This window comes from Seriola dumerili, unplaced genomic scaffold, assembly GCF_002260705.1.
Source record: "Seriola dumerili isolate Sdu_G_001 unplaced genomic scaffold, Sdu_1.0 BDQW01033639.1, whole genome shotgun sequence".
Taxonomy (NCBI): domain Eukaryota; kingdom Metazoa; phylum Chordata; class Actinopteri; order Carangiformes; family Carangidae; genus Seriola; species Seriola dumerili.
In genome coordinates, this window is record NW_019207894.1 from 1 (window position 1) to 12649 (window position 12649).

Sequence of the window (12649 nt, forward strand, 5' to 3'; positions counted from 1 at the left end):
GCCGCCGCCGCTGCTAGCTCGCTAGGTAGCTAGCTACCGTAGCTCAGCAGCCCGTGGGAAAAGAGCTAACCGTGGCTAGCTACAGTTAACCTCCAAGACGTGGAAGTTGATAATTAGCAGTGCCTGGCTGCTAAGCCAGATAGTTGCTTATTTTTGTGTAACTTAAAGGGACAAAATGGAGCTGTTCCAAGCCAAAGACGATTACATTCTCCAGAGCGGGGATCGTGCTCTGTGGTGCAGCCGAAAAGATGGGACCATGACCGTCAGACCTGGTACGTACGTTACTGGATGACAGCTTTCTCTGCTGCAGCCGGCCATTTACCTGAAACTAACATTTGGCATTATTAACCGTCAGAGTGAAATTAAAGCTATGTGTTTCCTGGTCTGTTTGGAATTGTCAAACATTATTTTACTACTGTTACACATCAGCGGTTTAGTTTAATCTCTCTCTCGTATCACTCACTCGTTCATATCTGTAATAAACGTTGTCGTTATCATTTAATGGCTCTAAATTATCCAGCTGCGATAAACAAAACGTCCTTTCAGGTAAAGAAGCGATAGAAAATGCTGGATGCGCCATTCCTAAGTCTTGAAATCATCGTCCTAGCTTTTATTCCGGGAGTGGCAACACCCCATACAGACTCCAAAGTTATTGCTTAGCTTCTTATGTTACCTCCTGAAGGGTAAATTTGACTCTTCAGTTCTTCTTTAGATCAAACAGACATAGTACATGACTGTAAAAGGGTAGAAATAACAGTATGTCCGTTTACACACCATGTGCCTTAATTATCACTTATTAATAGATGTACTGTAGTATGGTGAGTTGTAAGGAAACTATAACACCTCTCTGATGTAAGGCTGATTAAATACAGGTTCAAACCATGTTTTGTGTTCCTCAGGTTTGTAAAGCAGCTTATGTCATTACACCTTGGTTACATTGCAGAAGTAAGTGCTTCTGCTGCTCACAGCTGTGACAAAGTATATGGCCTTGGTTTCCTAGCAAATGAAATACTGTGGGCTGTGGGAATTATATATCCCCAGCTAAAGTGAAAGGACTGCTAAAGTGAAAGAAAAGTTTCATTAGACACACCAAAAGGCCATGCGTGTTATTCTCTGTGTCAGTTGAAGTTGTATGGCAGCGCAGCCATCCTGAACAGGTTTTTAGTTGCACCACTGTTTCATTATTTAATTGGAAAAAGGGTTTCCACTCCTCGCTGGGTTTCCACTCTTCTCTCAAGCACACAGTCAAGTACTTCCATGGTATTACTCATTCTGAGTGAAGCTGTGGTATTACTTTTGTTTTTCTCTGTGAGATCTTCTTGGTGTGGCCCTCACCGGTGGTTCCTCTGTTCTCATGAAACAGGAAGCGTCATTGTCTGAGACTGCCTGCAGTTGGTGTTCTCCACCCTTAGCCACACCCTTCACATTTTTCCAATTTTCTCCACTATGATGTTTGATCCGTCACCAATCCACTTTTCCTTTTTCCAAAGTTTGTGCTTTGCCATAACTGACTTCAAACTTGCTGATGTTTGAAAATATTAGTAAATGGAGACAGGCCAGTTTTTGTTATCAGTCAAATTACACTTTCTTCAGTAAAATGTACTTTTCATGTAAATGACAGACCTACAACACTGATAAAGGTTTAGTCAGATCCCTCTATCCTCTAGCATTTACCCCAGATATTAGTTCTACACCAAGTCTTCAATGTCTTTGAGCTGTACAGTGTTTCACTGGGTATTTTAAACAAGTTTGAGAGTGGTAATAGGAAGTCATCCAACCATGACTGTCATAACTTTCTGTAAGTTTGCTTCATATATGAAGCTTTTCGTGTGAATATTGGGCTGCTTCTGGCAGAAAATGTGCACGCACTCATTTAATGAGATAACTGGAGGCCTCAATTAGCAGCGTAGCCTTGTACTTAGAAATGTGTAGTATTTTTTTCCTAGCTGCTTATCTGACCCAAAGCGTATCTTGCTGAGCTGTCTTGCTACATTGCTGTTTTCATGTTTCATCTCCGTGTTTTTTATTTCAGCAACAGACCTGCTGTTGGCTTGGAATCCAGTGTGTTTGGGTTTGGTGGAAGGTGTCATTGGGAAGATACAGCTTCACACAGGTGAGTGGAGAATGAGAAACCTTTGAACAGACACATTCTTGGACACTTGAGTTACTAAATCATCCAGTTCTTAGAATGTTTCTTACTCACAAGGAAAGGTGTGAAAAAATGTGCAAAGTTCTTTGAAATGTGTAGTTATGAAGAGGAGTGAGCTGATGGCGATGATTCAGTGATTTTATTATTAATGTCTTTATGGGCTTCAGGGCAGGATATTTCATATTTTACCATTCACAGGAAAATATATGTTTTATTCTGGTAAATCAGACAGATTAACATGATTTAAATATTTATTTACCAGATGTCTTGTGTTGCCTTATTAAAAAAATTGTAGTTAATGGCTGGTGGCAGCTGGTTTCTTCACACCTTTCAGAATGTGAGGAATTCTGCACCTATGACGCAACCTCCCCCCTTCTTCTCTCTCCTCTTGGCAGATCTTCCTCTCGGCCTCGTATTAATCCGCCAGAAAGCTTTGGTCGGCCAATTACCAGGCAACCACAAAGTCTACAAGATCACCAAGATAGCTGTCATTCCTCTGTCTGACGAGGAGCCCCAGGAGCTGGAGCTGGAGGTGTGCATGCTACTACTGTAAATGAGAGGAGCAAGGCAGTGTTCATGTTGTTGTGGTTTAATTATTGCATTCGTCCCCCTTGACAATCATTGTAACAGCACTTGTGAGAATCCTAAATTGTTTTCTATGTACCCAAGAATACCCTGTATGCGTCAGCACATGATTCATTCTGAAGATGAGCTGACAGTGGTGCAAAATGAGATTTCTTCTTTAATTTTCATAGAAGATCTGATTTATTTTCAACCACACATGTAAGAGTGAAAGTTAAATACAGGCATAAAATTGCTGTAATTGATCTCAAAAGAAAGTTGCCTTTGGCTAAGATTTCAGTCTTTCAGGGGAGCTTCATGGATGGTGAGACAGGATATTTTCAAGTGAGTAAATACAGACAAGGATGATTGTTACTGGATAGGCTTTTAGATCCCATCCTGATAGACGTTGTCCTGGTTCTGCAGAGTGATCGTTCCACCTGGTTTGTGCCTAGAAATCCTAGAGATCAGTGTAGCTGTGAGATTGTTTGCTGTGTTAGTGTAGGAACATAAGATCTGTATAGAATTCTATAGTGTTGTAGTTTTTAGCTGTATGTAGTGGGTAGAATTTTTTTTGTTGTTGTTTGTTGTGTACTAGTATCCCAATTTGAATTTCACAGATTTTTCTTCAAGACAATTTGGTTTTTAGATTTTCTAGGTGGTACCAACCTCAGTTACACCATCATCATCAAACTGACCTTTTTCTAAATATCACTGTCATGTTGATGATTTCTGTGTAATTGCATAAATTTGACACAAGATCCTGTTTTTCAGCTTTGCAAGAAGCATCACTTTGGAATCGACAAACCAGAGAAACTGGCCCAGTCTCCTGATGAGTCAAAGTTTTTGATGAAAACTTTAAGTCAGATCAAATCTAATGTTGCTGTGCCCATAAAGAAAAAGGTATTTTTGTCTTGTACACTTTTTAAAAAAAATTTTTTGTCATCTTCAATACCACACACTCCCTCTCCTTTCTTTCCCACTGTTAAAGGCTTTGAGGTTCTCACAGGATTTTCTTTCTTTGCTTTGTCATCTTACTGCTGTTTTCTATCCACCCACCCAATCCAGTATTCCCCTGCCTTCCAGGTCAAGGAAAATAAAGAGAAGGAGCGACTGGAGAGGCGGCTGCTGGATGAGCTGTACAAGATATTCATGGACTCCGACTCCTTCTACTACAGCATGACGTACGACCTGACAAACAGTGTGCAGCGTCAAGGAGACTCGGAAAAGACCAGCTTACCCCTATGGAAACAGGTTTGGAGAGAAACAGAACAAACAGAATGATACATAGTAAATCTTCTTGTTTAAGGCACAGCAAAGAACGAATGCATTTCAGCTATAAGTCATCATCAGTGTGAACAATAGTCGTGTCGTGGATGTGACAATTTATATAGAAATGTGAGGTTTAAAGTCCAATTGACAAAAAGAACATGATCGCTTAATGAAGGAATCACCCAGAAGGCACACCAGCATCACATGATAACAAGCAGCTAAATAAAAGTCAGAGAACACAAACCCAAGCCAAGAAGCCCTACAACAGATACCTAATAGACACTGGTAAATAAAGATGAATATAAATTCAGATAAAACACGTACAATTACAACATTACTTTACATGATGTATGTAGATTCATATGACCTCAGTAGAGGGGAGAAGCAGCAACATAAAGCCTCTTTTCCTCCATATGTGAATTGTAATTATATCACTGATTGCAGTTTTTAATCTCTGTTAAAGGTGGATGACCGTTTCTTCTGGAATAAACACATGATCCAAGACCTTATTGACCTTCAGGTAACTGATTTTTCCACACAGACATACAGACTGGCTCTGCTTATTATAGTTTTTCTAGTTTTAGAATTTAATAGATACCCAGATTTGATTCTTTGATAATTGCTGACACAGTATTTATAGTGTTTTTCTCTACGATAGTCAGCTCAAAGTGTGTAGCCAGTCCTGCTGCTTGAGTGTGGCAGTTGTATGTGCTGATAATTACCAGAGCTTTATCAGAGGAGTATGAAAATACTCGGTGAAGGGAAGCGATAATGGCTCTGAGTTATGGCGGATTATCCACTTTGGATACTTGGTGGATGCAAAGTGCTTCCTTATCAGCCCGGCAGACGGCATTTTAATCTTCTTGTCCTGCTGTTTGTCTCTTTGACTGCTGCAGGTGCCAGAGGTCGACTTCTGGGTGATACCAATTATCCAGGGGTTTGTACAAGTGGAGGAACTGGTGGTGAACTACAACGAGACGTCCGATGAGGAGAGGAGCAGCCCTGAGACCCCACCGCTGGAGGTCACCTGTGTTGATGACATCCATCCTCGCTTCACTGTGGCTCTGATCTCCAGACGTAGTCGCCACCGTGCAGGTAGAATAAGTTTGCTTGAACTCTGATTCAGCCCAAATATGTGGTTTATGTTTATGGAATAACTTAGGAGACAATTTAAGTTTTGATCTGTGACTATAAATACTCTGTGAGTGTTGATGTCATCTCTGCCCAAAGGGATGCGATACAAACGCAGAGGAGTGGACACAGATGGCCATGTGGCTAACTATGTGGAGACAGAGCAGTTGATCCACGTGCACAGCCACACTCTGTCCTTTGTGCAGACCCGCGGCTCTGTGCCGGTCTTCTGGAGCCAGGCAGGGTACCGCTACAACCCCCGGCCACGCTTAGAGAAAGGTCAGTACAGCTACATTATCTTGCATGCAGTCCCACAGAGAGGGTTTTTCATAGGCTGTGTTTGAGTATAATGGACTTGCACTTCCAGGGTTTTTATAGTTGTACCTTGAAGAAGACATTTGATCCAGTGCCACTGTTTTACTCATCAGTCCAGTGTATTTGAGCCAAATATATTTATCTTGTGATCCTTGCTCTACTTGTCTGTAAAAATATTTTGACTGGGATTTGGGGTAATTATAGATTGGATATGACGAACCTGCTGTATCTTTGTGTGAATTGAACAGTTTGATTGACGCCTCTCATTGGCTGATACAAGAGACGGCACTTTTTTCTTCGAAGTTACAGTGATGTAAAAGCATATAAACTAGTTGTCTTGATGTTTTTACCCAGATTCAGTTATATGTAAATCATTGGAATATTTTTCAGGCGAGAAGGAGACCATGTCTTACTTTGCTGCTCACTTTGAAGAGCAGCTTAAACTCTACAAGAAGCAGGTGAGTCACATTTCCCCATGTGTATGCTTGGGCATGTGCTCAGCATATTTATTGACTGCTTGAATGCAACAGTGTTGTGTCAGGATTATTATTTAAAATGTATCACCACTGTGGTAATCCTGCCTGTGGGAAATCAAACTGAGAGAATCCTGACTAGAAGTGGTGACATTTTTTGCAATTACCTCACTACTGTCATCTTTGACTACATTTAATACAACTTACACTTGGAGATGTATTTAGTCAGACTTTTAAAATTTTATTAAGGTACTGGTATGTAGCGATCGTAATATATAAGCTTTTGAAAAACTAAACTATTGGCCTTTTTAAAGATTGTCAACTTTAACTTTGTAAACCTTGTCCATGTGACAAGGTGCCATTAAAAGTGCTGATACATTTGGCTGCACTCTGACATTTAGCATCTGTGTGTGTTTCCACAGGAACGGCTCAGAGGGGCACACAGTTCATGTTATCCACAACTCTAAATGACAGCGCTCTTTATTGTCTTCTACAGGTCATCATTAACTTAGTGGATCAAAGTGGACGAGAGAAGCTAATTGGCGACGCATATCTGAAGCAAGTCCTGCTTTACAACAACTCAAACCTCACATATGTTTCATTTGACTTCCACGAGCACTGGTAAGAGGAACACTTTCCTGTGTAGTGAAACTTGTTCATAAATGTACTTGTAAGGATCTATTTTATACCACAATGCGTTTACTTCTCCTTTTCTGTTCCTTACATGCAATTTCTCAGCCGAGGTATGAAGTTTGAGAACGTACAAATACTGACAGATGCTATTTCTGATATCATCACTGACATGAAGTGGGCCTGGTAAGTGGCATGTCAACATCTTGTTGAAAAACAACAGTAAACCCCCAGTAGGCTGTACTATATGTTCCTGATTAGCTGAAAAAAGCTGAAATCTTCCTACTGTCTCTTCCTCTGTCAGGGTGGATCAAGCAGGAGTCATCTGCAAACAGGAGGGAATCTTCAGAGTCAACTGTATGGACTGTCTTGACAGGACCAACGTGGTTCAGGCCGCTGTTGCTCGGGTAGTGATGGAACAGCAGGTGAGATGTTTTCTTTGGCAAGGAAGTGAACATCAGTTTCTCACAACACATTCACATGCCTGCTGTGCATCAAAGGTGCTGCTTTCTAAACATAATTCATTATTTCCTGTGGCTTTTTGAACTGAAAGTTGCATTGTTCCTCTCATGTACAGAAACTGACTCTCTAGAGCCCATAAAAATAAACTTAGCTCCTCCTGGGCGCCCATCAAGTATGTAAGGAATTGCATTAACCAAATAGTTAATCAGGGAAAATACAGATGCAACCATGCTGCAGTTAGTAAGTGTGTGTTTTTAAAAGAAGTTGTATTTTAGAAATGAACATTTATAATGTGGAATAATCAGCATTGTCATAAATGATTGAATTTATTTGACTACTTCTAAAGTTGGGATTACAAAGTGCTTTACAAAGGTTGTGAGTGTAATTCATCACATTCACTTGGCAACATGAATTCTTGTCTCCGTGTGTTTTGTAGGCAGTTAACTTTGTGTTTGTACAACAGATTACTGACATCTGCATGTATTTGCTCATCAGATCACACACACGGTAACAGACTTTTGATGTTCACACAGCACTGAACAACAAAGACAGAAGACCAGCTGTACATCAACACAAACATAGACCATACAGCACAAAACTTTTTATCTTTTGTAGAAATCCAGCATTTAATCAGAAAATACAAGCTTAAATTGAGCAGCTCATTAAAGTGGGTACAGACTGACCTTTCCCACCGATGCCCTGTGCAACGAGAGAGAGACATCACAATGTACTCACAGAGTTAACAGCATGCCCAAGGACAAAAATATCTCTCTTCTTCCTGCAGCTGAAGAAACTGGGCGTGATGCCTCCAGAGCAGCCTCTGCCTCTCAAGTGCTACAGGATTTATCAGATCATGTGGGCCAACAATGGAGACACCATCAGCAGACAGTACGCAGGCACAGCAGCGCTCAAGGTAACATCGCTGTCTTTGCACGCACGTTCACATCTGGATCAGTGTGTGCTAGTAAAACAGTAGTGAAGTGTGCCATCTTCTTTAGACGTAGTTGGTTTAGTTTGACGTAGATACTTTAAGCTAGTGAGACATGAGCTTTCTCTATCAGTAGGACTCACAAATCAACAGAGATTGTAGTATGTCAGAAAATTAAAGACGTCAGAATGACAAATAAGGGCTGTGCTTTTTTGTACCAGTCACAAGTCTCATATGTCTAAAAGTATATTTAACACACACTGATCTGTTTTAGGGAGATTTCACCAGGACGGGAGAGAGGAAACTGGCTGGTGTGATGAAGGATGGCGTGAACTCAGCAAACCGCTACTATCTGAACCGTTTTAGGGATGCTTACAGACAAGCAGTCATTGGTATGGAAAAACAGAAAGATACATACCCAGATTGTCCTTAAATCAGTCCTTGGTTGACCCCTGAATCCTTTGCCTCTCCCTGCAGACCTAATGATGGGCCTGCCAGTGACTGAGGACCTGTACTCCATCTTCAGTAAAGAGAAGGAGCACGAAGAGAAAGAGAAGGAGAGCCAAAGAGGAGCTCAGGAGCAGGTCAGCCTCCTGCTGCAGACCTACATGCAGCTTTTGCTGCCGGATGATGAGAAGTTTCATGGTGGTTGGGCCCTCATCAATTGTGACATGAGGTTAGTGGCCAGATTTATAACTCCTGACTCCAATTAGCTTTTGTTGACGTCATTAACTGAGTTATTCAATACAGTGATTTGTGTGTTTTTTGTTAAAATCAATTTTTTGTTGATAATTGTAACTTAGATAAAGATCTGACCATTTTTTTTAGACAAATTTCTACATGAAAGCAGATAATGAAAAGGGTTCACTACCCTTTTCTTGTATGTGTCGATGGTGAGCCACTTTAGTGCTTTTTATTATACGCTTTCACTAGTTTCTGAAGAGCCCTCTTTAATGATATTGTTCTCTTACTTCCCACCAGCCTCATTGATGCAACCAACAAAGATGTGGATGTGCTGCTGCTTCTTTCTGACAAAGCCTACTACATTGCTTAGTAAGTCTCACTTTAAATTTTCCAGAATGTTTCTTTAAAATACAGTTCTTATGGATTCACTTATATTTGCGTTTATTTTCCTGTAGCTACGACGAAGAAGCAGATAAAGTCAACCAATACCAGCGCCTCAATTTAGAGGGTTTGGAAAAGATCGAAATTGGTGAGAAGTTAGACTCAAAGGAGAAGTGCAGGTTCCTGTACACTCACTGAGTCACCAAACACTTCCCAAAAGTGTGCTTAACAGTTTCTCAGTAATCTTTTAGCAATATATATGTTTGATTATGATTCATGCAAGGAAAGCACACTGCTAAAAATGGAAGTCGTAAAGTTGTGTCCTGTTTTGCAGGTCCAGAGCCGACTCTGTTTGGGAAGCCAAAGTTCTGCTGTATGCGTCTGCATTACAGGAATGAAGAGACGAGCGGATACTTTCACACGCTGAGAGCAGCGACACGAAATCCTGAGGATGATGGAAAAGGTGCAATATAATATAGTTGTTTCTTTAAAGGCTGCAAAAACAAACTTTTGTTGAGACTGACATTGTGACATGTTTCAGATACATTGCAATGCATAGCTGAGATGCTTCGCATAACAAAACAGGCTACAGGGCTGGACCTGCTTGTGGTTGAGAAGAAGCTGGAGAGGTGAGTAATTTGTTGTTATTAAGATAAATATCATTCATCTGTCTCTGTTACACATGATTTTATGCAATGAAGAAAAACGTTTGCAGTCATCATAGCACAGTTTTAACTTTTAACCAAATACAAGAGCTGTGTTTTCGCACACTTACAGCATCCGTGTCTGTGTTCCAGGCGACAGAGTAGACCTCATGAGGATATAATGGGGATCCAGAACAAACCTGCCGATCAGGCTCAGGGCAGCTCTGGTTTGGCACAAGGCAAAAGTTTCCTCCTCAACAAATTCTCCTCCCTCAATCAGAAGGTGAAACAGACCAAGACAAATGTAAACATTGGCCCCTTCAAGCCCCTCGGGAAGCTGGGCAACTTCTCTAAGCCTGATGTAAAAGTCAATTTCCTAAAACCAACTATGCACGTCAACCTGTGGAAGTCAGACAGCAGCTTGGAGACGTCGGATAACAACCCTGGTGCAGGAAACTTGAAAGATATCGGTGATGGGCACTCTGAAATCTCAGACGACTCTGACTCCTATAATTCTGACCCAGAGCACCCGTGTTCTGGTTCTTTAGAAAACGTGGACTATGTGCTGCCCAGCTGCGGCATTGTAGCATCAAACCCACGACTGGGGAGCCGCTCCCAGTCCATTGGTAGCGTGGAGCTAAATATCCCCTCCATTATCCGGGTCACGGGCTGTGACGGAGCGCAGGAAAGCTCCTCTCAAGTCAGCGATGACAAGTCTCCAGGTGCCGCCTCGGTGGCTGAAGAAGCCATTTTGATTGACTTTGGTACTCCCATTGATGCCTACTGCCACCAGTTTGTCCAGGATGCACAGACCAAACCTGTCGAGGTGTTTGGAGAGCATCCGCCAGCTCCTGTACCTCCACTCAACCCCGAGGTGCCTGTGCTGAATAAGACCCCAGCAGACTCAGACAAGCAGCCAAGCTCTGAGCTGCAGCATCAGCAGGAAGAAGCCCAGCTCCCCAGGCCATCCCAGCTAGACGTCCAGTCCACTACCTCCAGTTCCAACCTCCTCACCGTCCAGAAGCCCAGCTCTGCGGTCTCAGGAGGCTCTCAGAGGAGTCTGTGTTCTCAGATGGAGGGCAGCCTCGGCCCTTCGCCCGCCGACAGCAACGGCAGCCGAGTGGTGTCCCCCTTTGCCAAGATCAAGAGCTCCATGGTCCAGGTGGCCAGCCTCACCCAGGCGGGACTCACCCAGGGCATCAACTTTGCTGTGGCAAAGGTGCAGAAGAGCCCCGAGCCAGATACTGTCAACGAGGCCCAAGAGAACGAGCTGAAGGCAATGTTTACACAGTGCCAGACCAGGATCATTCAGATCTAGTGCTTTCCTTGTAGCAGTACAACGTGTTGAAACTTCCTGTATGGTAGCAGTAGCAAAAGCTTGCACATAGCGTCACCACTCGGCCAAGAAACACGCTCCTAAATTTGCCCTTTAGTTAAACTTGCCCATATTAATGATGACTCTTGTACAGAACTTACAGACAGACACACACGTAAGCCCCACATGACAGTGACCATGTTTACATGCACATAATTATGGATTCCCTTAGTTGTCCCTTTTGCCGTGCAGTCATACACACTTATTGATAACAGAGTTAGATTCCCTCTCTTCTATGGGTAAATAATCAGTTGTCATCAATATATTCCTTACCTATGGAAATTCCAATAATATGGAAATGTCTCAGAGTACCAGTTTCCTAGTGCCTAGGCTGACTATAAAAATGACATATGGTAAGTGTTTTAGGTATTTGGGGAATCTATTATAACTGCTGCTAAATTAAATTGATTTATAAGTACAGTTTTCCTATTGAATTTTAAATGTATTCTCATTATTATTCCCATAAGAGACAAATAACTAAGACGAGAAGATATTTAGGTTTTTAAGAAGTTTTAAACTCGTGCACTTCCAGAGTATTTCTGTGCTTGTAAACATGTTACTGTCCTTGGTCTGAAGAGTTATTTAATTACCCACAATGCCTGCATGTGAGGTTAACAGTAACAACTGATTTTAACAAGGCAGGTAAACATTCCCTGCATGTTAAAAAGACCAGCTCTGACCCTGACATGTACTGTGTGTTATCCCCGTATGTGCAGGTCACTTATTGGCGTGTGTGGTATAGACCTCGTAACAACCTTCGATCTGTTACAGTTGTTGTAGAATCCGACCAAATCTCTTTTTGTGATTCCCAAAGGACGACTCTGTGTGAACTATAACCCTTTGTATAGGTGTCAGAAACTAGTCAGACGACATACTGTACGTAGTTATCCTATGTAATATCAATGTTGTCAAGTGTAACTTAGAAGATATACCGTTAAAGAAACAATGATTACACAAGACCTTAGTAAGAGTATCATGGTTGTTGATATGTACAGTGAGTATTGTATGTTTAACTGTTCCCTGAGTAGAGCCTTCCCTTAAGCTTTTTGTATTGATGGTAGGGGTGGCAGCTTATTTTGAAAAGATCGCCCAGTACTGTCATCGCTGACCGTGAGCAAACCAGAAAACTGCTGGTTGTTGTTTTTGATAGATATATGTATTGAAAGAACTATTCTGCTAATGGTTGTACTAATTAATCATGAGGGTTTTGTTTGAACCGAGTCCTCAGCCAGCGTTGTATATTGACGTCGCATGTTTGACAAAGACAGGAGAGTAGCATATAGTAGGTATATATGCAATTGCACCCACCCAATTATTAGAAACACTGACGCTTTATGCACTCCCCAAACTGAAAGCATATTTGCCTTAACAGGGAATTGAAGTGGAATTATGTATATCAGGTATTTATGGCAAAATCTACCTTTTTAAGTCCATTCTTACATGTTACATTCGGTGTACTGTATAAAAGATCATGTTCAGGGTTACTGTGTGTCATCAGGCTTTATCTTGGGATATTTCAGCTACTGGCACATCCATTCTCCAGGTTTAAGAGATGTAAACAGTGTGTTGGTTGTGTGTATGTCCTGTACAGTATGTGTGAGTTTGTGTGTTTGACCATCCCTGCTGCTGCTGCTGCTGCTGCTG

General features: G+C 41.7%; 1 protein-coding gene across 2 annotated transcripts; it reads left to right on the forward strand.

Moving 5' to 3' along the window:
* The first annotated feature begins 48 nt into the window (after positions 1-48).
* LOC111240300 (phosphatidylinositide phosphatase SAC2-like) lies at positions 49-12628 on the forward strand. Of its 2 annotated transcripts, none has more exons than XM_022770250.1 (20): positions 49-272; positions 2033-2113; positions 2545-2681; positions 3485-3613; positions 3779-3964; positions 4446-4502; positions 4879-5077; positions 5213-5392; positions 5819-5886; positions 6398-6522; positions 6640-6717; positions 6836-6956; positions 7778-7906; positions 8196-8313; positions 8399-8597; positions 8903-8974; positions 9061-9134; positions 9321-9449; positions 9528-9615; positions 9784-12628. In XM_022770250.1, exons 1-20 carry the CDS (start codon positions 176-178, stop codon positions 10946-10948), a joined length of 3432 nt encoding a protein of 1143 aa, XP_022625971.1. In that variant the 5' UTR covers positions 49-175; the 3' UTR covers positions 10949-12628. The 2 variants fall into 2 exon arrangements, with proteins under 2 accessions (XP_022625971.1, XP_022625972.1); XM_022770251.1 differs by having other exon boundaries at positions 3797-3964.
* Positions 12629-12649: the final 21 nt, after the last annotated feature.